Source organism: Larimichthys crocea, chromosome XXI (assembly GCF_000972845.2).
Source record: "Larimichthys crocea isolate SSNF chromosome XXI, L_crocea_2.0, whole genome shotgun sequence".
Taxonomy (NCBI): Eukaryota; Metazoa; Chordata; class Actinopteri; family Sciaenidae; genus Larimichthys; species Larimichthys crocea.
The window spans coordinates 5,835,305-5,857,700 of record NC_040031.1 but is presented as its reverse complement, the minus strand read 5'-3'; the positions used below and the strand labels follow the sequence as shown (position 1 = coordinate 5,857,700).

The following is a 22,396-nucleotide window of genomic DNA, read 5'->3' as shown; positions in this document are numbered from 1 at the left end:
GTCTGGTTGCCAGGACAACAAGACCAGACCACACCACCTCATCCTCACCCTCCTTCATTTCCCAGCTCTGGTTCACGTGGTCTGAATGTGACCACAATTTACAAAACATTGGCTACAATCACGGGACACAAACAGGGTAGAGTATGCATACGTGTGTGCTTTTCATGTTTGCATACACGCTTCACGCCTTCATACACATGTCTGCATGTGCAAATAAAGTTGATGGAAACTGATTCAAGCTGCATCCTATGTTGATTAACCATTTACTGGTTATGGAATATTTAAATTATTTGACACATCAAACCCAGGCCTCAGACCTGTCAGCACATTTAACAACCAGAACAAAGTAGGAAAAAGAAAAGAGAAACAGAGAAGAAAGTCACACATCAGTCTCAATGTCCAAAGAAAGGAGAAGTGAGAAAGACAGAAAGGATAGGGTGAAATTGATAGTTTAAAAAAAGGAAAATCATGGTGCCAATCCTGTAGCCATTTTACAAGTTAGACATTGGATGTTTGTGTCCTCTGGTAGGGGCACACAGGAAGGAAGGAAGGAAGGAAGGCAGGCAGGCAGGCAGGCAGGAAGGAAGGAAGGAAGGAAGGCAGGCAGGCAGACAGACAGACAGACAGACAGACAGACAGACAGACAGACAGACAGACATTAAAGCGAGTCTCAGTAACAGCAAAGCACGTATAAATAATCAGAGGTTTTACGGTGGAAGATAATTGTAGTGTGTCAGTGATAGGATTATGGTTATACAAAACAAGGAAACAGCCTATTTTGCCCAACAACCATGCAAGAGCATTTTTCAAAATGCCTGAGGGCTTGACAGACCTGAAGAGTCACATTCCTGCACACTCTGTAAATCACTAACCAACCAGCAATGTTATTTATTAACACAAACACGCCCTAAAACAGGGGAGGCTTTCCTTACCCTAAAGACGTACAGCAGACAGACAAACTCTTCCACAGGAATCAAAACACCATCGATGATGTTAGCAATACATCCAAACACAGAAGCAGTCTGTCTTTTCTCCGATCCTGTGCGTGCGTAGCTGTTTTCAATCTAGTGACTAAAAGGTGCAGTTTTGTTTCCTTGACTCCAGCACGCCTGCTTCCTGGATGTGTGTTTGCATATTCCTCTCTGTGTGCCAGGGTGTGCGTGTTTGTGCGTGTGTGTGAGAGTGTGTGTGCGGGCTTGTTAATGCTATGCTGCTGTCGTCTCTTTCTGGGTGGTGTATGGTTCACACTCTATTCCATCTTCCTGCTATTCTGTCAGTCACATGATTGTATGAGCTGTTGTGATTGGCTGGGAGAGGAGCAACAGAGGGCCAGAGGGAGGGTTCATCTATCGGGGGAAGGTAATGGGAGGAGGGGGGCAGGGAGGAAAGGGATGTAGGATCTAAACAGGAATACAGATGCACTCCCAAGAAGAAATGGAAAATAACTATGATGAATACCAACATGTATAAAAGAAAAAAAAGACCAGACAGGCCTACTCACAAGCAGAAACATGCATGTTGTTAAATATTTATGAGAAATAATAATTTAGCAGATGCAAAACAGTGTAGGATTTCCTATAAATAGAGCTATTAATAGAAGCTACATACACACCCTTCGTGGTTTTGCTGATAGTCTTGTTACACAACAGTTGCCTGGAGCATGCACACACACAAACATCCATTATATTGTATCCTTATCTCCTCAACATATTCATTCAGTTTCATGTTTCTTCTTGTTCACCTGTCCACTGTCGGATGGGCGTTAGCTGCCTTGCTTATGGGCACATTAAAAGCAGCTGCATTTACTGTCCCTGTCAGCATTGTCACTCTTTAAGCAACTAGTTTGCAATCTATATGTCAATGTGAAACTCTGCCCATAAAACTGTATTTTGACTGAGTTTTTTGGCTGTATTGGACAGTTTGACAGCAGAGAGGCAGACAGGAAAGAGCGGGTCTGACGAATAACAGAAGTCTTTAGCTGGTACTAAACCTACAACATTGCAGCTATGTGGTAAGTGGTCTGACAAGTTTTAAACCCCTTAGCAGTTTCTAACAACACAAACTTCTGTTTGGAAGACATTCCCACAGTCCAGTACACCACAAATAATCTATCTATAATAAATATCCTGTCCAGCACCCAGTAAAGCAGATTTCTGATCAGTTTCACAAGATGCTACTTTATATACTCAACAAAGCAACGCACAAAAGGTGACTAGCAGATGTCCACTAGGCCCAACGTTCAAATGTGAAAAAAGAGGATTATATGAGAGGCTAAAACTGGGGCAACATCACACTACGTTCATACTGTTCAAGCACAGGAGAAAAGCTTCATACTGATATGTAATTATGTGCAACATTTCATCAATGAAAAATCACAACGCAAAAACAGAGAATTATTTACAATGACTCCTTGTCTTTCTCTGTGTGTCACACAGAGTATATAGCACAGTATATAAGTACAGTTAGGCTGACATGTAGCATGAATGACATGTGGCTCAGCTTCTCTATGTAAGAAAATTTAAATAACAGCGACAGATCAATTTTATCAGACTTGATTTAGATTCTATTTGTAGTGTAATGTTTTTTAAAGGTTTACAAGCCACAACAGACAAAGAAGCTAAAGTTCCTCTTGGATCGGACAACAAGGTCAGATGCAGTCACAGTTGTACAGAGGTGATTTGATTTGTTCCACTTTTAAGCAAGGAGTCTCTGTAGAGTCCATTGTACACCATATTTTTCCCTAAAGGCCATTTATCAGCCCTGTTTCACCTTTCACCTCTGCTTAACTTTCTGCACCAAATGCATGTACAGCTAATTAGTTTTAAGACAGGAAACGTAGTTTTCATGGCAGGATCACCCATTTTTCCTTTGTGTTGATGTCATAGCACAGTATTAAGTTATGTTTAAAACACTTTTATTGGTCACATCCACAAGAATGTATGACCGGCTTGATGATGTACACCTGGATCTTACCAGAGGCTGATATGGTTTCATAGAGAATTGTATACATACTTACAAAAACAAATATGTGTAATTGTGTGTGTGTGTGTGATATTCATTTTTATTTTTTAAGCATTTGCAGTGGTCACATATTAAACACACACAATCAGGAGTCCTGATTCTTCCAGGACAGTTCACAGCATTAAATTTTTCCGTTCTAAATGCACAAAAGTTAAATTTTCTGGCACTGCACAGCCACACTAACACAGCAAACTTTGTCTTTTTCATTGAGATCCAGAGTTTTGCATTCAGCAAAACATATCTCTGGCAGTTCATGTCCATGCTTCTTCAGCCGTTATACTGAGTTGAAAATCACAGAGACTACATTTTAAATAAGCCATCTGTGAATTTCTGACTACTGCGTATATAAGACAGCATAATTGTGTTTGGTGGAAAAAATGGCCAAGAGTCTTGTGCTTGAACTGGCAAATGTGGCAATTTGGGAGCATGAATACAGGAAACACAGATCATCCAATAACATAAACTAATAAACGTAAGCTGGAGATGAATGTATGAGTGTAGTGCTTACTGTAGCAGCTCTGTATCACTGAGTCCGGTAGACTGCAGCAGGTGGAGTATATGGGAGGACTCTGAAGACGTGCTAATATCTGCTTCTCTCCCACCTTTGGCTGTCAGCTTGTAGAGACTGGAGCAGCTAAGAGCCAGCTCCAAGGCATCCATCCAGCAGCGACCTGAAGAGACGTGGCAAATTTTAGAGATGAGAAAGGGCGCCTTCAAAGAATTACTCTTAGAAATGATCAACAACCACAAACAAATCTCACCGTCAGACTCAGATGCTGCTCTGAAGATCAGGTAGTTGCTGGGTAGAGGCTGAGTGATGGAGCCAACGTTCTCTCCTTTGGGACCCTGAGCATATGGATGAAACGGTGAGTCACGCATGATTCCATTTTAGTCATGTTGTACCAACAAAAACAAATGAATCTCTCAAGGGCTGCAAGAGTAATGGACTGAACAGGATAATTATCGTTCGAAAATTAAAAACAAAAATAGCACTGACAAAATTGAGCATAAATACGCGCTACAACATTTACAGAAATTAAATGCAATTAGTACAAGTAGACCCTGCATTTCATTCAGTAATTAAACACTCTAGTCTTGACAAAAACAAAGCTGAGCTACAGCTTCATTGCTCTTCATTTCTAATTAGTAATTAATTACAATGTAAATGTAAACAATCAGGTGCAGTGTCTCTTTTGATACTACCACTAGGGAGCGCTAGATACAGGGGCATTATCAGTTTGTATAGGTAAAACCCTGCTTTAGTTTTATTTAGATCTTCCAAAGTGTCTTGGGTTTATAGAAATGCCAGTAGGCCGACAAACATGTCTGACCTTGACAGCCCAGATGGATTTTTCCAGTGGGTGGTAGAGCTTGAAGCAGAAGCCGTCCTTCTTGGAGGGTCTCTCAATCAGCTTGCACGCACTGAGCAGGATGGTGCCCACCCAGTGGTCTGATTTTGGGGTCTTATAGATCAAAAGAACTCCAGGCTTCAGGGCACACCACAGTTTAGTCCAACTCTTCAAAGAGCCACGGATCTAAAGAAGGAGAGGGGACAAGGATGATGACATGATGAGGAGGGAATTTTAGTATCAGAACACGATGGGAACACAAGAAATATGGTGATTTTTTTTTGTTACTATTACAGGATTGGCATGCACAGTGCCAAAGAGTTTGTTTTTAGCAAACTGAGCTCATTCTGAGCTGTAGTGTCTGTGAAACTACACCTCAGATGATAATTAGCAAAAGTGTAAAAGACAAATAATAAAAAGTCTGAAAAGCTTGCTGTCAGTGTGACTGCAGTGATATCATTATTCTGGTTTAGCAGCTCTGTAATATACAACATCCCCACACCTTTAGCCAGTTGGACATGATGACAACACTTGGATCTTTTAGTGCGCTAAACAGTTCTTTAGCTGCCCGTTTCTTTTCTTGCCTGTAATTCTGCTTTTGGACCTGTGAAACAAAAACACAAAAAACATGAATGAGTCATCAGACCTACTGCTCAGTCAGAGGACTCATCACAGAGAATGAACACTAGGTGGAAGCAGAGTGAAACAAATGCTTGCAATCATGCTGTTGCCTTAAGATGTACTATTGCCTCTAATTGTCATTAACATTATTCATTGTTGATCATTTGAAACATAATTAGAGAATAATGAAAAAGATTCCTAAGCAGCTTGTGTAAGTTTAACCCACTGAGCTTAGACTGAAGAGCTGAAATATATGGTCTTTGTGGTGAATCCAATGGCGTGATGAATCTCATGCACGGAAGTGATGTGTACCTTAAGAGACTCCTTCCGGGCCAGCTTCTCTGTGGGGGAGGGGCAGTCCTTCTCGACACCATTAAACATCCTGGACTCAGACTGAAGGAGGAGAGAGGAGACAGTCAGTGAGGATAGAGAGGAGGGAGAAGAGAGATTTCAATTATGATTTAAACTTGTGTGCAATGGAAACACTATTACTAACTACTATTACTATGTGTATAGAGCATGTACATTTGTGAAACATTTGCTTGTAAAAGTTTCAGCTATTCTAAATCTTAAAAGTACAGAAAAATCTTTTCAATAATCTATTATTAACAATCAACCACATTTTAAACAAATTATTGGGATTGTATTTTAGGAGACAACTGTGCTGTTAGAGTTAATAGACTTGCTCCGTTATAAACACCACATTGTTTAAATGTTCCCTTTGCCACGTAGCACGTCTGATCTGCCACAAGTGTGTATGGAGCAGGTGGGTGGCCCTTTCAATCAGCAAGGTAACTTACTTACTGACTACTTCTGGTGTTGTGACCACAAACCCACTGACTTCCTCGGTTAGACAGCAAAGGGCTCTGACAGTTTGATGCTCTCCTCTGATCAGTAAATTATGCTGTGATTTCAGTGCAGTATGTAATTATGTAACCACTTGTTCTGTATGCACTTAAACAATATGACTCACAAAATTATTTGGTTAGCCCACACAGATGCTTAAGTCTTATCTATAAGCGTTAACAAAAGCCATTCTTAAAGTGTGGTACACTGTTACGACACTGTGTAAATGACAACATGCATGGGTAAGGCTGCGCTCGGTCTCCTATTGTCCCGTAAGGGCTTTCAAGATGGACGAAAGGGCAAAAGGCCAAGGACACAGCTGCGCCTGTGAAATATTCCACATATAAATAGGGGATATTGCAAGGCGAGGCAAAGCGACAAGAAAAGAGGAGACAAGACAAGATGAGATTACCCGGTTGCCATTGGAAACATTTACTGACCACTCCTAATTAGTATTACAGAAGAATGGAGACAGATTTTTAGGACTAATACAACTTAAGCAAGCGATGGAGCACCAGGACCACAAAGGTTTTGGGGTGCCATTAAATGGCTCTTAGGGCTAAAGACACAGTTCCCACCATGGCCCTGACATATAAAATCCCACATGACAAACTGGGCAGCTACGCTGGTGCAGTACCATGAAAATTTAAATGTTGTTTTTTTTATTTTGTTTGTTAGTTATTTTATTTACCAAACAAGTTATACATCTGCTTTTTAATTTCAAATACAGTGACTGAAATTACAATCTCGACTTCCTCTAAAAAGGCCTCAACAATTGTCGGTTTGTCTACCTAAAATCTTGATATTACAGCTCGCTAATACAGCAAACAATCAACAGAAAGCAAATGCAAGTAGCTCACCTAATGGGTCAGTTAGAGTGAGCTGTTGAAGAGCTGCCCAATCAGGAACCATGTTCTTACCTTGCTGCCTGGTGATTGGGCAGGACTAAGTTCATTACTCAGCATGGAGAGACCGTTCCTGTCTGTCTCACTGCCTGGTGGGAACCCACAACACACAGTCACATACAAATGAACTCAGCGAATAAACCTGCTGACAGACAATTAAAGCATGGCAGCCGCAAAAGTAGCTCATAAGCAGCAGGTTCGTTGATTTGTATGGAAGAAGTACAGTACAGCACAGTACGCCGTTGTTTCAGACACTGGAGTACACTAACACATGTAACTGAGATATCATATTTTATCATATTCACATTTCATCTGTCAGCTTTGTCCTTTTACCTGGGCTGAGGCTGTAGAGGTCATTGTCTCCTCCATATGACAGGTTCCGGGTGAGGGTGCGAGGGTCAATTTTGGGTGGGGAGGTGGCATTGGGGCACAGAGAAAACCTCCGATGGAATAAATTCTCCTCCTTCATCCTGACAACCCGCGTGTCCTCTGCAGGGAGAGAAGCACAGGAAGAAGATAAGGGGGAAGACTGAGAAAGGATGGAGGAAACACAGGAAGATTAGAACAAAATTTCAACACTTTTACATGCATGCATGTATTAATCTAATATTAAAAACAAATCAAGTAATTCATCCGTCTTTGTAGCTCTTCTTCTTTTGAATAGGTACTGACTTATTCTCTCACCCTGCATCACTGACTCTGAACTCTTAAACTCCATCCTCACTCTTCTCTTTGTGCATATCTATTGGTCTGTCCTCACCCCCATCCCTTCTCTCCACTCTAACACTAACAAAGACCTACTGTACCAGGACATGTCAGCCTATCCACATAATAGCACTGTGCGTGGCAGTGACAAGCAGTTCAGACTACACATTGTCAGTGTATGTGACCAAAAACATCTCCAACCGAGTTCAGTTGCTCTGTGCACAGAGCCACACTGTACAAGACGACCCCCACCACTATTACCACTACTCCTCCATCCACCCCGATCTTCAGTCCACAAATTCCCTCACTCCAAGAAATGCTGCTTCTTCACTCATCCTATCAAATGAGATGCACATCTCTGCACACGGGAAGGGGAATGCGGCTGCAGACGTGTTGGGATCGAGCTGCAGCTCGACAGCTTCATGTTGACATTGTGTTGTTCTTAATTTCCAACAGTGAGTGGATTAATCATATTTTTAGGCCACCATGCCTACATAAAGTAGTCAAAAACAAGCACACATATACTAGAAACCGTACAGGCATGTGCATACTGCGCCAGACAGAACTGTGTTAGAGAAATTTAAATCTCTTTTCTATGTGTGCTGCTCATGACAGATTTTTTCTCATGACATAGCACTTAGCATCACCTTGCTTGTTTAGTCCTCTCACTCATGACTCATTTTACTGACTACTTACTTTACTGAGCTCTGTAACTATTGAAAAGTTGCAAACTATTTATAGCATGTTATTAACAACCGCTGAGGGTCACAGCTGTTTCCAGACAGATTGTTGTACTTGTTCAAACGGGTGGCAAACTGATCAGAGCAAATTGGAGCTGACGGTAAAACACTGAGGTAAATGGAGCGTGGCTGTTACCACCTGAGTCTATCTGGGCGGCAACACTGTGCTTTGCTCAGATCAATACAATCCCATTCATTTCCCCTCAGTGCACAAACACATACAGTCGACAACACCATCTGACTCCCAGCCTACAGAGCAGTCTCGCCTACAAGTCCTCAATTACAACATCCAATAAGAGCAGCGTGTTACATAAAATTCATTCATAGAGCGTTTTTACAGACTGATTCATGTTTACCTCTCCCACATTATTCAACTGAGATTGCACTTAAGCATCAGGCAAGTGCAGTATGCCAAAGTACATAAACTGATGTGTAACAAAAGGAAAACTTAAATTGGAAACTACACGTAGTGCTGGAGGAGTCTTTGTGATTAACAAACCTCCCCCAAAACTATATATGCACATATTTAAAAAAAAAAATACACACTCACATCCGTATACTCGTTACACCACTCCCTACTTCCCTCCGTTTTCTACCCTGCCTCTGTGACTCATTTTCTCAACCTCCTGTCTCCCCTCTCATTTCTGATCTTGCACTCTCCTCTGTGCTTTGCTCCCTCCTGCCCTCTGCTCCTTTGTCCTTTCAAAAATAAATATAAAGCTATAAACGACAAAGATATGAGTGTGAAAAGGTTTTTGTCCTTGTGGGGTGGGTCTAAAAATAGCATTCGGTTGCTGCAGTGCATGTGTGCATGTGTAGTACAGTCCTGAACCCTGAGTGTGGTGCAGGCTGCATGGAAAAAGAGCACGAAGCAACAGTAAACACAATAGGCTGCCAAACTGTACCAGGACAGTCACACACACTCACACAGAATTAATACCACATACGGTACAGGCCCTAAGGTGGGTCAAGATGTGGGCAGACTGACAAGACAAACCAATCACAGCTGTTTCTCACAGCTGCAGGGTGGGATCTGTTTGGAGAAAGACTGTGTGAGCGTATTATGCAGTCTAGACCGAGCATGGGTGTGGAATCCATGCATGCTTAATGTGTTTGTGGTGTGTGTGTGTGTTTGTGGTGTGTGTGTGTGTGTGTGTGTGTGTGTGTGTGTGTGTGTGTGTGTGCCTGTCAGTTCAGCATATATGGAGGCTATTCCAGTAGTGCTTTGTGCAGTGTGATGACGTAAGTGCCAAAAAATGAATGCGTGGCTGTGCATACGTGACCATGTGCGAGTGCCTGCCTTGTTGCTGCAGACTGAAGGGAGGATTACACATTCACATGATGAAGCGCCAAAGAACAGAGAAAACGCTCCTCTCCAACTAGCTAATCCAGGCAGCAGTGCCGTAGCAGGCTGCATTTAGTGTGCATTACTCACACTAACACTCACACACACCAGCAGTTGTGTGGTGAGTTATAGTCTACATCAGAGCTGGACAAGCTCATAAATTCAAAACTCTAACCGATATTAATTACTTTATTGCAACACACTGAGGTGTTTCTCATGTGCAAATATAAATCAAAACATTTAACTACTGTGTGCTCTGAGGGTAAGAGGTTCAGTGTTGGCCTTTACAGGAGTAAGGGAAGACGCAGAGTGTGTTACAGAGAAGGTGACAGTGTGAGAGGAAGCATAACTGGACATCAACAGCATGAGGACAGTGGTACCCTCATAAATACAGATAAGTTGGAAATGAATTCTTCCTTTAGTGACACTTTACCCCGTGTGACCTGGCTAGAAAAACAGTGACACTGAAGGGTCTTTTTCCTCCCAGTGAATCCATTTACTCGGCCGTTTATCACATTGGATATCGGACAATGGAGAAATTGTGAAAGGGTCCTATCAAATAAGACTGAGGAGACCGCATCATTTTGCATTCTACCCTTTGACTGACCTTCTATTAATTCTGTAACATATCATGCAACTCTACTGTACACAGTACCTAAAGTTTTCCAGGCTAGGCTAACATTAACTTTATCTACCACAGTCATGCTACACAGGTGCTAGGCTAATATTTACCCAGTGATAGAAATATCTTGTGGAAAAGATAAGTAGCAGCACCAGGGCGGTCAATAACACACATTCCTATGTCAAACAGTAACCTTGAATGACAAGGACAGATAAAACAACAACAACAAAAGCATCTGACCCAAAGTTACCTTGTCGATGTGAAAGGGCTTGTCATGCTGTCACATGGGGCACGCTCGTTTTTAGTAATCATTACACCATCTGGGAGGTGGAGGGAGGGAAAAACAGAGGGAGGTGTCTGGAACAGGAACATGTTGACATGTTCGAACCTGTATATTGTGAATATGCTTGACTGATCTAACTAGCATAAATCATAGTCTCCCTCTGGGACACACAAGGCACATTTGGCTGATAGTAACCTTGGCTGTACCTGGATCTTTGTTTAACAGATCCATGTTAAGAGGAGAGGCCACTTCTTGCAAACCCAATTATCCCAATAAAATTAGCCGAGAGACTGCTTCCTGAATTGATTGAGTTTTCATACACAGCATACTGGAGCAGCAGGGAACACGGTATCACGCTGGGTCTTGGCAGCAGCATGGAGGACATTCCTACACTAAACGCAGCTAAATTTGAAAAGGCAGCTTTTCCTGTCCATTTTGGCTTTTCATCCACAACACGTCACCATTTTTCACACCCTGAAACTGTGCTTTTTCTAAAACAATCCCAGTGGATGCATCCGTCTCAGAATCCATCTGTGGTTCGTTAGTATCTCACAACACTGAGACCGAGCAGAGTAACCAAGTTACGTCTGACCCACACCTGCGACATACAGCTTTGTTGTTTATCAGGTGAAGGAGGTCGACTTAGTGTGTACATGTTTCTTTCCAGTTAAGTTCACACTGAAGAGGTTGTTTTGGTTTAGTCTTTAGTCAAGTAAAACAAGTCTGTAAAGTGAGAAATGATTCTCTCTGGCCTCACGCTGTAATTTTCTGTTGCTTTACCAGTATCTGCATCTCTAACTAGCATGGCATTCTCGCTCTTGGCATCAGAGTAACAAAGAGCAAAGAACAAAGTATTTTAAAGTAAATAAATAAAATACAGACGACTTCAAAGATCTATAACTACTCTTAACAATTTATAAGTGTTGACAACCTGGGAAAGTGCTTGTGGTTTCCAGTGATTTACAGCGAACACCGGTTTGTTCGTGGTTTGTGGTAATTAACCATGAACTTGTCTGTCTGTGTCACATCTTTCCTTATGATTCCATGTCACGCCCACAACAACAACAACAACATCATCCCGAGGTCTTCAGTCCATTATCACCTCATCATCAGATCTGCTCGATCTGCATCTGATTGTTGCAACTAAAGAATAACAAAACCACTGGGAGTTTGAGAAAGCTTTCATCAGAAGAGAAATGAAGATTTTAAAAAAAGATTTGTGCTGATTTACTTTTGGACCTAACCTTTATTAAAGTTATAATAATAATTATCTCAATATAAAAATGGTCTGTGATACAAAAAAAGGAGTTTGTGAAGGGTTGGTTACATATTGAGCTAACATTCTGCCATTTGCTCCTGCACTGCCAGAAGCTATATGGGATGATATTATGCATATTAATAATTCAAAAAGTTCTGCTCTGACTGATTCACTTTGCCACATCTTTTAAAAATGCAAAAGCATCGGAGAACAGAAAGACACACATTTAGTCTCTGGCCTAGGACATGGAAAAAAATGTAATATACCTCTTTAAAATAAGAAAACATTCATCCTTAACACCTACCCCCAAATCTATTTTCTGCACTGGGTACAGGAGGTATTGAAGAATGACAGTCTTGATTCAAGAACAACACCCACTATCACAATCTCCATTTTGTGTGTGTGTGTGTGTGTGTGTGTGTGTGTGTGTGTGTGTGTGACAGTGCTGCAATACTGACAGCCAGCATCAAGCCAGCTGTTGCTAATATGATGGCACAGATTAATTCCAGATATTCCCTCCATCCTTCCATCTGTCCTCCTTTCAGTACCCCCAACCCTGTTAACCCACAGTCTCCAGTGATGACAGCACTAATGGACAGCCATATGACCTAGTTATACACCAATAGGCTGTCGCCAAGTACTGTATGTGCTTCGACAGTCCACACTGCAACATGCTGTAAATGGTATAATTGGGAGAGTGGACACACACACACACACACACACACACACACAACACACACACACACACACACACACACACACACACACACCCAAGATAAGCAGATATTTGTTCTTCCTTTTGCTCTTACACAGCTGCAGCAGGATTGCTCGCAGACATTGTTTATATTCGAACAACATCCACCAATTGCCTTTATTATTCCTGCATAAGAAACACAGTGTAGCTATTCATCAACTGTCACTTCCTGTAAGACACACACCTACTGCTAAAAAACACAATTAAAAAATGAAAAGCACCAGATGATTATCATGTTCTTTCTAAACACATTATAATCAACAAAAACTAGGAGGATGAAATGAAAACTATGGGTGCAAAGGTGTTGCTTGGACTGCTGTGCATTAAAAGAACATCTAAGATCTAAAAGAAGATCTAAAAATCTCTAACTTAATAAAAACAAACTGTAACTACTGTGTCTGAGAGGACACGAAGAAGGCAGAACTAGGTCCCCTGTTAGACAGGAGGAGGATGTGTGGTTTAGTTGCTCTATTCTGAGTCTTGCGGGGGTTGCAGGTATATTTTAAGGAACTCACATGGAGAAAATGCCTTACAGCCAGACTTCCCATTTGATCTTACTTAAAATAGGAAACTCCCTTTGTTGTGTGGGGACTGCGGTGGTCCACAGCCATGGTACACTATGCCATCACAACCACAATCCCCACCCTGGCTCTACCCAACGTGCACCTCCCTGGTGCTGCGGTAATGTCAACATTGAAACTATTCTATGACCATCTAATGACTTCCTTAAAGGTCTCGCTCATCTGATGGAGAATTTCAGCTTGTAAGTAGTCCAGGGAAGCTGACAGAGATAATCTGAGGTTAGCCTAGCTGTGACCTGAGTGATGACTGGAAGGAGGGGGGTGCTAAGGATTTGTCAATCCACTCCACTGTTCCCTGTGCTTCAGGTTAGACTAGAAGGAGACACAACCTCCCTTCGTACACACAGCCGGTCTCTGAGAAGAGGCTTCTGTCAGGGAGAAGGGAAAGAGCAAGGTAAACATAGCCTGAAAGTGAGACTTAGGTTTCCCTACAAGGGGGTGGGAAATGAGCTCAGATTCTGGTCCAGGGTGAGCATGAAAAGTAGGGGTGCAATGATGAAGCAATATGTAACAGTAAACAGAGCTTTATCAAAACACAGGCACAGATCCAAAACAAATGATGTGCTCCTCCCTACATTTTAATGCCTGTATGCGTGTCTATGTTTGTACTTTTCCAGTCACATAGTTACTTTGAGGCCTCAATGTCCTGATACAAATGATCACAATAAATAAAATGTCTCGTCACCATGCACACAGCCGGAAAACTCAAAAAGAACTTGACTGACTGACTACAGCCTACACCAGTCAGGCGTGGAAGTACAATAATGTAGCAGTTGTGCCTGTAAGCACACACACCACTGCGTCACACCGCCAAGTCAACTCTATCAATGTCTAGGTCAGTGTGTTAAACCAAATAGGGCACATCTACTCACTAGTGGAAGAAGCCCAATCCATCCTGTGAGTGATGGTCGATTAACTTGTCAACCTATGGCAGCAACCCAAAAAGTAATTCATAGTTCACTGAATTCTCCAACTCCATCTTGAAACTTAATTACTACATGGACCAGCCATCAAACCATGTGAACTTGTTGGAGAATAAGAAGTAAAGTTAGTTGTATAATTTAACTTTAAAAGTTTATATTGCTAACTATTTTCATGAAGCTGTCACATTTCTCTTTCTTAATCTGAAGCCTCTATGACAGGGGTGTCCAAACTGTTCCACAAAGGGCCGGTGTAGCTGCAGGTTTTCCTTCCAACCAAACAGCAGCACACCAGACTTGACTCATTTAATCAACTGGTCTCAGTCTTCAGAGTGTTGATTGGTCAAACTGTGTGCTCTTGGTTGGTTGGAACAAAAACCTGCAGCCACACCGGCCCTTTGTGGAACAGTTTGGACATGCCTGCTCTATGATTAACCAAACCCTGGTTCCAAGCACTTAACTAGATCCAGGCAAGGGATGGCTATGGCTTAATGCAGGCTTAACCAGTCTGATGATTGCAGTGGTGTCAAGCATGGCCCATTTGTTTACATACAAATGTGTCCAATACAGACACACATGCACACGTACAGTACACACATACAGACACTCCCTAAATATTTAACTTAATAAAAGACTTCAGTAATGTACTCTGAGAGACTGCAGCATGACTTTGACTTGCACTGACACATCCTCCCCTGTTTTCGTTCATGTTGATCTTTCTGCTGGAACATCAGGGACACTTATCGCACAGGGCCACTTAAACTTTCAGTGTCAGAGGAATGAACTGGACACAGAAACAGATCTGACATGACATGAGCCACGATTTCCCACAAACAGTACACCTTCATGTACACAGATATAAACACAAATTGACAGAGACCTCCAGTAACTCCAGCCAGGCGCCAGACTAAGCAACAAAGCCATGGCTAAGGACTTAAGATACACTGTGTGTACAATGGACGGTTAAACTCTCTACTTTAGTTAAAACAGTTTAAAAGAATTTTTTAGAGTCAAAGTAAATGAGAAATTATGTAGACTTGGGTCATTATTAAATGAAAATCAGTGATTATACAAATTTAAAAAAAGGTCCAGTGTGTAGGCTTTAGTGCTAGCTATCAGTGAAATTGCAACCAAATACATTTTCTCTGATGCTTCACCCTCTCCTTCAAAGCATGTAGGAAAAACTACAAATGTGAAATAAAAAGCTAAAGGTCAGTGTTTGGTTGTCTGCTCAGGGCTACAGTAGAAACATGGTGGTTCATCATGGTGGACTGTGTAGAGGACAACCCGCTCTCTGCTTTAAGGCAACAAAAACACAGTGATTCTTATTTTCAGGTGATCAGGTAATTTGTATGCAACTGTTCTTAAATTGTGCTTTTTACCTTGTAGGGTTTTTTGTTTGTTTGTTTGTTTTGTTGTTGTAGTTTTATGCTTTTTATTTTTGTTCTTATTTCTTTATGCAGTTGCTCTGTTGCCTAAAGAACTGTTCACTGTTGTCTATTTCTGTTTTTATTCTGCTCTGTGAAGCACTTTGGACTGCAATTCTGTATAAAAAGGTGCTATATAAATAGATAAAGTTGAGCTGAGTATATGCTATATTAATCATATTTCTACTCAATCATTATAAGACAAAGTCTTCCCATCATTGATGAGATAGAACAGGAATTAGTGGTGAAGACAATACTGGAGAAGGGACACTGAAAATGAAAATGTAGGAAAGTAGCCTGGTAACCCGAAAGCTGATGGTCAGAGTCTCCTGCCTGCCTGGCTGTGAAAATCTGATTCAGAGAGATACAGGAGTAATCTCTCTGTCCAATTTGTTGTTGCCCTTCAGCAAGATCTTCAGAACAAACCACAACAAGAAGGAGGCACAGCCCGACCACAATTACCTTTGTATTTAGAAGGCCAGCCTCAGTTTCTATTGTGTACCTGTTTGAGAGCAAAGCAGGATGTTGCTACAAGAGAAGAGAGAAGAGGCACCATGAGAAAACTTTGCATGGTTACATAAATGTGAAAGTAGAATATATTTCTTGGGGACACGTGATGTTGCTCATATGCCAGAAGAGCAGTTTATTTATGAAAATACCGACCTAAGAGTTTTACAGTATCAACAAATTTCATGCTAAGCCACCCAAGTGCCATATCTACCTTCCCTCCAGCTCTAAATGCCACATTTCCCAGTTTTTCACTCTCAAAGATGAAAGTCACTGCATGAAAAAGCAATGTATCAGCCAATTTCTGTTATCACATTGCACCTTGAATTACATATAAGACCTATGCAAATTAGATTCTTTCTTGTGCTCTACTTCCCTGCAGCAGTTTAAAGGTCCTGTTACATCGTGACAAGGCCTTTTTATAAAGCTGAAAACCTCTGTGGCAGAAAAGGAAATAATAAGCTGTAGAGGTCGCATAGAAAGACAAAGGGGCAGTAAATGAAGGGGAGTTAGTATTGTGAGGGCAGGGACTCTTCTGTCTGTCTTCTGGAGAGACAGGAGGTGTGAGGGGCAGCGAGGAAAATGTTTGCCAGCAGAGGTCTGGAGGCTGCCTGACTGGACAGAAGGAGGGTCATTAAGTAAGGGATAGCAGATGACAACTTGTTAGATAAATGACTTTAATTAATGTACTAAAGCAAAGAGCAGAGGATAAGAGCTCATTACAGACTCCTCCGACTAAAATACACCATTTGATCAATGGCCAACTGCCAAAGATGAATAAATAATGGGTAATATATTTTCTGAAATAACATTTTATTTGAGAATTTTAACTTTAATCAAATGTCTGTCATGAGTTCTGCAACAGCGTCTCTACTTGGCAACACAAATCCGCTGCTTCTGCTTTCTGTAGAAAGTACTGTTACCAGCCAAACTGTGGCACAAAACCTAGAACAGGTATTAAAACTTTGGCCTATCAAAGCTGTAGAACTTAATGAATGAACAAAAAGGTGGAAAGAGAAGATCATGGGGAAAATAAGCAAAGGGGCTTCCTGGTTAGCTTTGAGCCAGAGTCTGAGCCAACAAACACCAAACAGGCACATTTACCACACACACGGTTAGAGAACATTGCCAGCTAATGTCTGTATTTTCAGTCCAATGTCAGTTTAAAGAAAATTAAGTTGGACAGCAAAAACATGAGCATTCAAGTTAGTGCATTAAATCAAAATGAATTGTCAAATCGAATTGCAAAGTACAATTTGTGCAAATAATATGACACAGAACACGACTTTAAACCTAGTCAGGTCTAACAGAACCTCTATCCTTTACATCAAAGCTATCAGCCATTCTTAAAAGTACACTTTAAATGGCAATATATTGTAGAAGATGTGTGTGATTAGAGTAAGATTATTTTTATCTGTGTTTTATCCTTTTCACAATGTCCATGTTTGTTTAGTGCCTTCAAGGTTTTATCTTTCAACAAGAAAGCGTAACGCTTTATAGAGTCCAACTTTCAGACATCAGAACCTCTAGCAGTACGTCAATGCTGCAAACGAGCTGTTTAAATAAAACCCACCTCTCCCACATCTAATCTCCGGATCACCGGATTCCTCCAACTTTCTTTCCCAGCGAGGGACAGTGAGAGAGGGAATAAGCCAACTTCTCACCAAACTTCGAGCCTCTCATATCTGGGAAAAACGAAAACAAACAAAAGAAAGTTGGCTGACTACTACTGCTGGGTGCTCTTACATTTGAGGTGAATGGACACTGCCACAACGAGACCTGCTCATGATGTAAAACACTGAATGGGGTGTAATTGGGTCAACCTGCTAAGAGAGCAAATTCTGCCCTCTATCCAAACACTTGATAGTCATGTCACAAGCCAGTTCATGGGCTAAATTATTGTAATGTAGACTAGACAGTCACTCAGCTCAGGATTTAATCTTTATCAACAATTCTTATTATTCATTTAAAAAAAAGGGCAAAAAGCAGCATAAACTGTTACATAGAGTTTGTTATACATCATGCCCTGAAAATAACAACATATAGCCTGGATATGTAGTGACTCAGCCACCCTCTGGTCTCTGTGGACTGAGCGACTGCTGAGTTACTGAACTGACCACTGGTCTACACTTTCACTTTATCCCCGTCCTGTGCACCTGTATTGATCAGGCAATGGTAATTAAGGTTTAGGTCAACAGATCAACACTTCCTACAGCGTACAGTCCATCCTCCCTCTTCCTTGTCTACCACCTGCCCTCTTTCTGTCCCTCCATCAATCTCACACTGACAGACACTTTTATAGAAACTGGCAGATACACAGACTTATCCTAGCTAGAGTGCTAATCATATAGTCAGTGGAGTGCAAGGATTCCACTAATAGCTAAGGATCATTAGACATGCCTGCTTATCTTTTGAAGGGTTGCAGGGGAAGGGGAGGGGGGTCTACCCTAGACAGGTTGTCAATCACAGACCTGACACGTACATAGAGACAGACAACCATTCACACTTACATTCACGCCTACGGGCAGGGTGTAAAATCTTTTTATCCACTGAGTGATTGTTCAGATTTTACCAACCACTCAATAGATTTCTTTGGCTGGTGAGTGAAACAAATCTACCAGCCACTTGCGTATTTTAACAGCAAGTGGCTGGAGAACACCTATTAGTGTGAGGAGAACTTATGAACTCCACAAATAAAGACCAACAAGTCTGAACCCAGAACCTTCTTTCTCCACTCCCAGGTTCAGTTCAATCAAATCACATACAATTGTTCCACTGCCACCATAATAAAATGGAGACATGTCATTATGCTGTTTCAGACAGAACTTGAAGTCCAGATTGGTTTGCATGTGTTACTTCTACACAGGGAGACTCTCAGATCCAGCACAAAGAAAGTACGCTCTCCAACCACCAGGAACACAATAAATAAACATAAATCTCACACTGGCTCCCTCAGTGTTGATCTCATTAAATGACACTTTGCGTTGCTGATCAAAAGAGACTGCTCGGTACTCCATTTTCTGTGAATGGAGTTGTAATGATAGTAATTGTACTGGTGCAGATGCTGTTTAGCATTACGAGCACTACGCATAATTTATTCTGCCTGACAACCAATTTGGATTTACTTCTCCTTTAAACTCATTATCACCATGTATCCTGTATGATTAGTCTTACATGAACTGGCTCCAGTCTAACATTAGGTTAACTATATAGGTCTATGATAATTTAGGCCATGGCCAATATATAACGACGCCTTAAAACATGTGTTATACGTTACTATACATGTTAAGTGTTAGACCCTTAGAAAAGACTAAATAAAGAGAGAACTTTGCTATTTCTATTCATCTTGTTATTCCTCTCTGTAATTCAGTCTTTACATTATTCTTGGTGTGAGACAAAGAGACATAAAGGTGACATTTTGGTATGTCAGTGTTTATTTAACAGTACCTCTTCCATGCAATCAAACAAACACAGAACAGAAGTTGAGCTGGTTGCACCTTCTGTACACTTACGTAAACCAAACTATGATCGCAGCCCTAACTTTAAACTGTTGGTCTAGGGTGATTTAAACAAACAGTCAAAGTGATGAAGACTTCACTGTGTGCGCAATGCAAAGCCCAAATAATGGAACGCAGAACAGAGAAGGGAACAATGTATCTGTTGTCACATAAACTGTTAAGTATTTATAACCATTATCTTAACATTCTAGTAAATCAGATAGTCTGAACGTGTGTGGCTTTTAGGGCAGACGGAAAACTGGGGGAAAAGTAGCCTGGGTGTGTACAGTCGGGTACAGGTTGAGACATTTTTCCTGGTTAATGTGTAATTTGCTGTTAAATCTCATACGACTTTGTGCTGCATACACATGCCAAGACAAACAGCTTGGGCAAGGCTGAATCCAAACACTTCCTGACTGATATGGGCATGCAAGTGGTATTTTTCATGCCTACCACAGTACAGTCTTCTACCATCTTGTGGCTGTAGAGCACAGCAAAGCAAAAATTCTGACAGACCTCATGCTAACATAGTTTCAGTATACCAAATTGTCTCTTCTATCAGTGTCATCCCACCACACGAAGAGGATTTTCTTTTACAGTAAGTGCAATAAGACATCTGCTTTCCATCTTTAGACAGATGTCCTGAACAGCTGACTGTCTCCAGTACTGTTTAGACAACTAACCAACATGCACTGGTGCATTTATGCTTCCAGGAGAGACCAAAAATACACAGTGTGCTAAGGATAGGAGGTTGAAAAAAGAAATAGTAACTAGTCATTACACTTTTCCTCTGCCACTGCATGAAAGATCAACATGTACTCCAGGCAAACTGCCTGTTTTAGGGGTTTTAGTATCTCTCTGAAGTATCATTCTGAGGCCCAGCTGTCCTCGTGCAACCCTAAACATTTACTCCGTTCTAACCCAAATGAATCTGACACACCCTGTAAGCTGCTGTCAAACGGTTTCTCTTCTTTCAATGCTGCACTGTGCTCAAAAACACACACACACACAAGTGCTAACATGAAAATGCAGAAGTTACCGAAACAGCACAAATGTAAGCTTTATAGTATTAACTGACATTGTTATCAAATCTTATCTAATTCACATCATAAGAGACATGCCCTAATTCTCTGTTCTGCTCAAAAGTGAATTATCCCTCCGGCAACACAGGGTAAAAATGTACTCGTATTTGTGTTAAATTTTGAAAGTAGACTGACGCCTGAGAGAAAACAGATTAACAAATCAAACCTTAACATGGACTTGGACTGTTACACACGACTGGTGCACACAAAAACGTTCAATTAACTGAAGTTAAACAAACAGCCAGCCAATTTAACCAAGCATATGCATTATTAAGACATTAAAGAGTCAGCCAGCAGGGGAGAGCTCAACTTACCTTTCACCTGAGCTGCAGGAGACACCGCATCCAGATGCCTTTGTTGGAGCAGCCTGTCTCACCTGCAGAGATACAAAAGTTAGAGTAAGGTTTCACTTCAGCTCACACTGTACAAAAAAACCCCATACTGGCTCACTCCCGGTGTTTCTCCTTTCCATGCTCCTCCTGGTCACACCACTGTGATAAGGAGGGGCGGAGCCCTATGCCACCCAGTCCCAGTCCTAAGGGAGCCTTCAACATCTCTGAGGGCCAAATGCACATCTGTTTGCCAAGTGCACACGTATACCACTGTCAGTCACTTACAGCTTGTATCCAGCTAATGTAGACTTTTGCAAATGAACCACTTGAGCAGTCTATAAGAGATCCAATCCAATAAAAAAAGTAATTAAAAGTAACAGTATACCTTAAGTCAATGCTTTTGTATAGGAAGAAACAGGATTCTATTCAGCATGAGTGTTTACTAAGTCAACAGAGATACAGCTAAGCATATTCAAACACTATGACATTCATGGAGGACTACTACTCTTACACTAGACAAATACACACCCTAATAGGATGTGAGTCAAGGAAGACAAGAGGAATCTCATTCTAACTGATGGTATAATGTCATTTTAAAGAAACACACTTCTAATTTTAATTAAAATTGTGGCTCTTATTCTAATTGGTTGTATTTGACACACAGTTTATTGTATTGCTTACAGTCAAAAATGTTTTCAACATCCCACTCTTGTCTGACTTTGTTTTTTTCTGCAATGCAAAGAACAATGCATTCTCGAACAGCTGGGATGTGTGATAAGCTACAAATCCAAAAACCAAAACAACAAGCAGCACGCACACACACACGCTTAATATACACCAAATATATTAATGTGTTTCCAACAGATGTAGAGTCACAAGCACAAATGCAATATTGTAATCACTCTACCTCTCAGTATCGCACCAGTCATGCTGCAGGCAAATCACACGCTGTTTGTTTTTGTTTTCTTAGTTATCAAACTGCAGGACATTTCAATCTGTACCTCTACAGTACAGACCTGAATAAACAAAGACATAATCTATGCCTTTAAGATGCTATCACTGAGCAAAAGAGGAAGACATAACACTTGAGTACGTCTAACCTAAATAAGAAGTGAACTGAGAGAGAATCCCTGAGCTGACAGGGCTTGAGGAACAAAGGGGGTAGGCAGTGCAGAGGCGATAGGAGCCAAACACAGACACCAACAAGAGGAAAGCAGAAAGACAGAGAGAAGGAGGAAGGAAGGGGTAATTTAAGAGAGTCTCAGCGGACCATGACATCCTCAAAATAATCAAACAGCACCAATTTATATTCATGTATTCATTTTGTCCAACACAAAAAGGGATTTGTTTGACATAAACACCCAAGTAGAGTTGGGCAACAAATCCATTAATTTGAATGTATGTTTTTTTAATTGTTGCAAAATCCATCCATTCATCCATCCATTATCTGTAACCACTTATCCTCATCAGAGTCACGGTGGGGCTGGAGCCTATCCCAGTTGACTTTGGGTGAGAGGCGGGGTACACCCTGGACAAGTCACCAGCTCAACGCAGGGCACATAGACGCAAACAACGATTCACACTCACATTTACACCTACGG

General features: G+C 41.2%; 1 protein-coding gene across 8 annotated transcripts in view; it reads right to left on the bottom strand.

Annotated features, from left to right (window-relative positions):
• Positions 1 to 22,396, bottom strand: part of osbpl5 (oxysterol binding protein-like 5) — a 40,728-nt gene that overhangs the window by 9,029 nt on the left and 9,303 nt on the right. For 2 of the 8 annotated variants that reach the window (XM_027272781.1, XM_010732751.3), the window contains exons 2-9: positions 20,778 to 20,839; positions 7,076 to 7,231; positions 6,758 to 6,831; positions 5,304 to 5,384; positions 4,873 to 4,974; positions 4,353 to 4,556; positions 3,783 to 3,867; positions 3,530 to 3,692 (exon numbers count right to left, since the gene is read on the bottom strand). In XM_027272781.1, coding sequence (XP_027128582.1) covers positions 3,530 to 3,692; positions 3,783 to 3,867; positions 4,353 to 4,556; positions 4,873 to 4,974; positions 5,304 to 5,384; positions 6,758 to 6,831; positions 7,076 to 7,211 — 845 coding nt within the window. In that variant the 5' untranslated portion in view covers positions 7,212 to 7,231; positions 20,778 to 20,839. Of the gene's footprint in view, positions 1 to 3,529; positions 3,693 to 3,782; positions 3,868 to 4,352; positions 4,557 to 4,872; positions 4,975 to 5,303; positions 5,385 to 6,697; positions 6,720 to 6,757; positions 6,832 to 7,075; positions 7,232 to 15,839; positions 15,860 to 17,457; positions 17,570 to 20,777; positions 20,840 to 22,396 lie in introns of those variants that run through there. The other 6 variants (XM_027272776.1, XM_027272779.1, XM_027272777.1 and 3 more) reach the window with 6 other exon arrangements.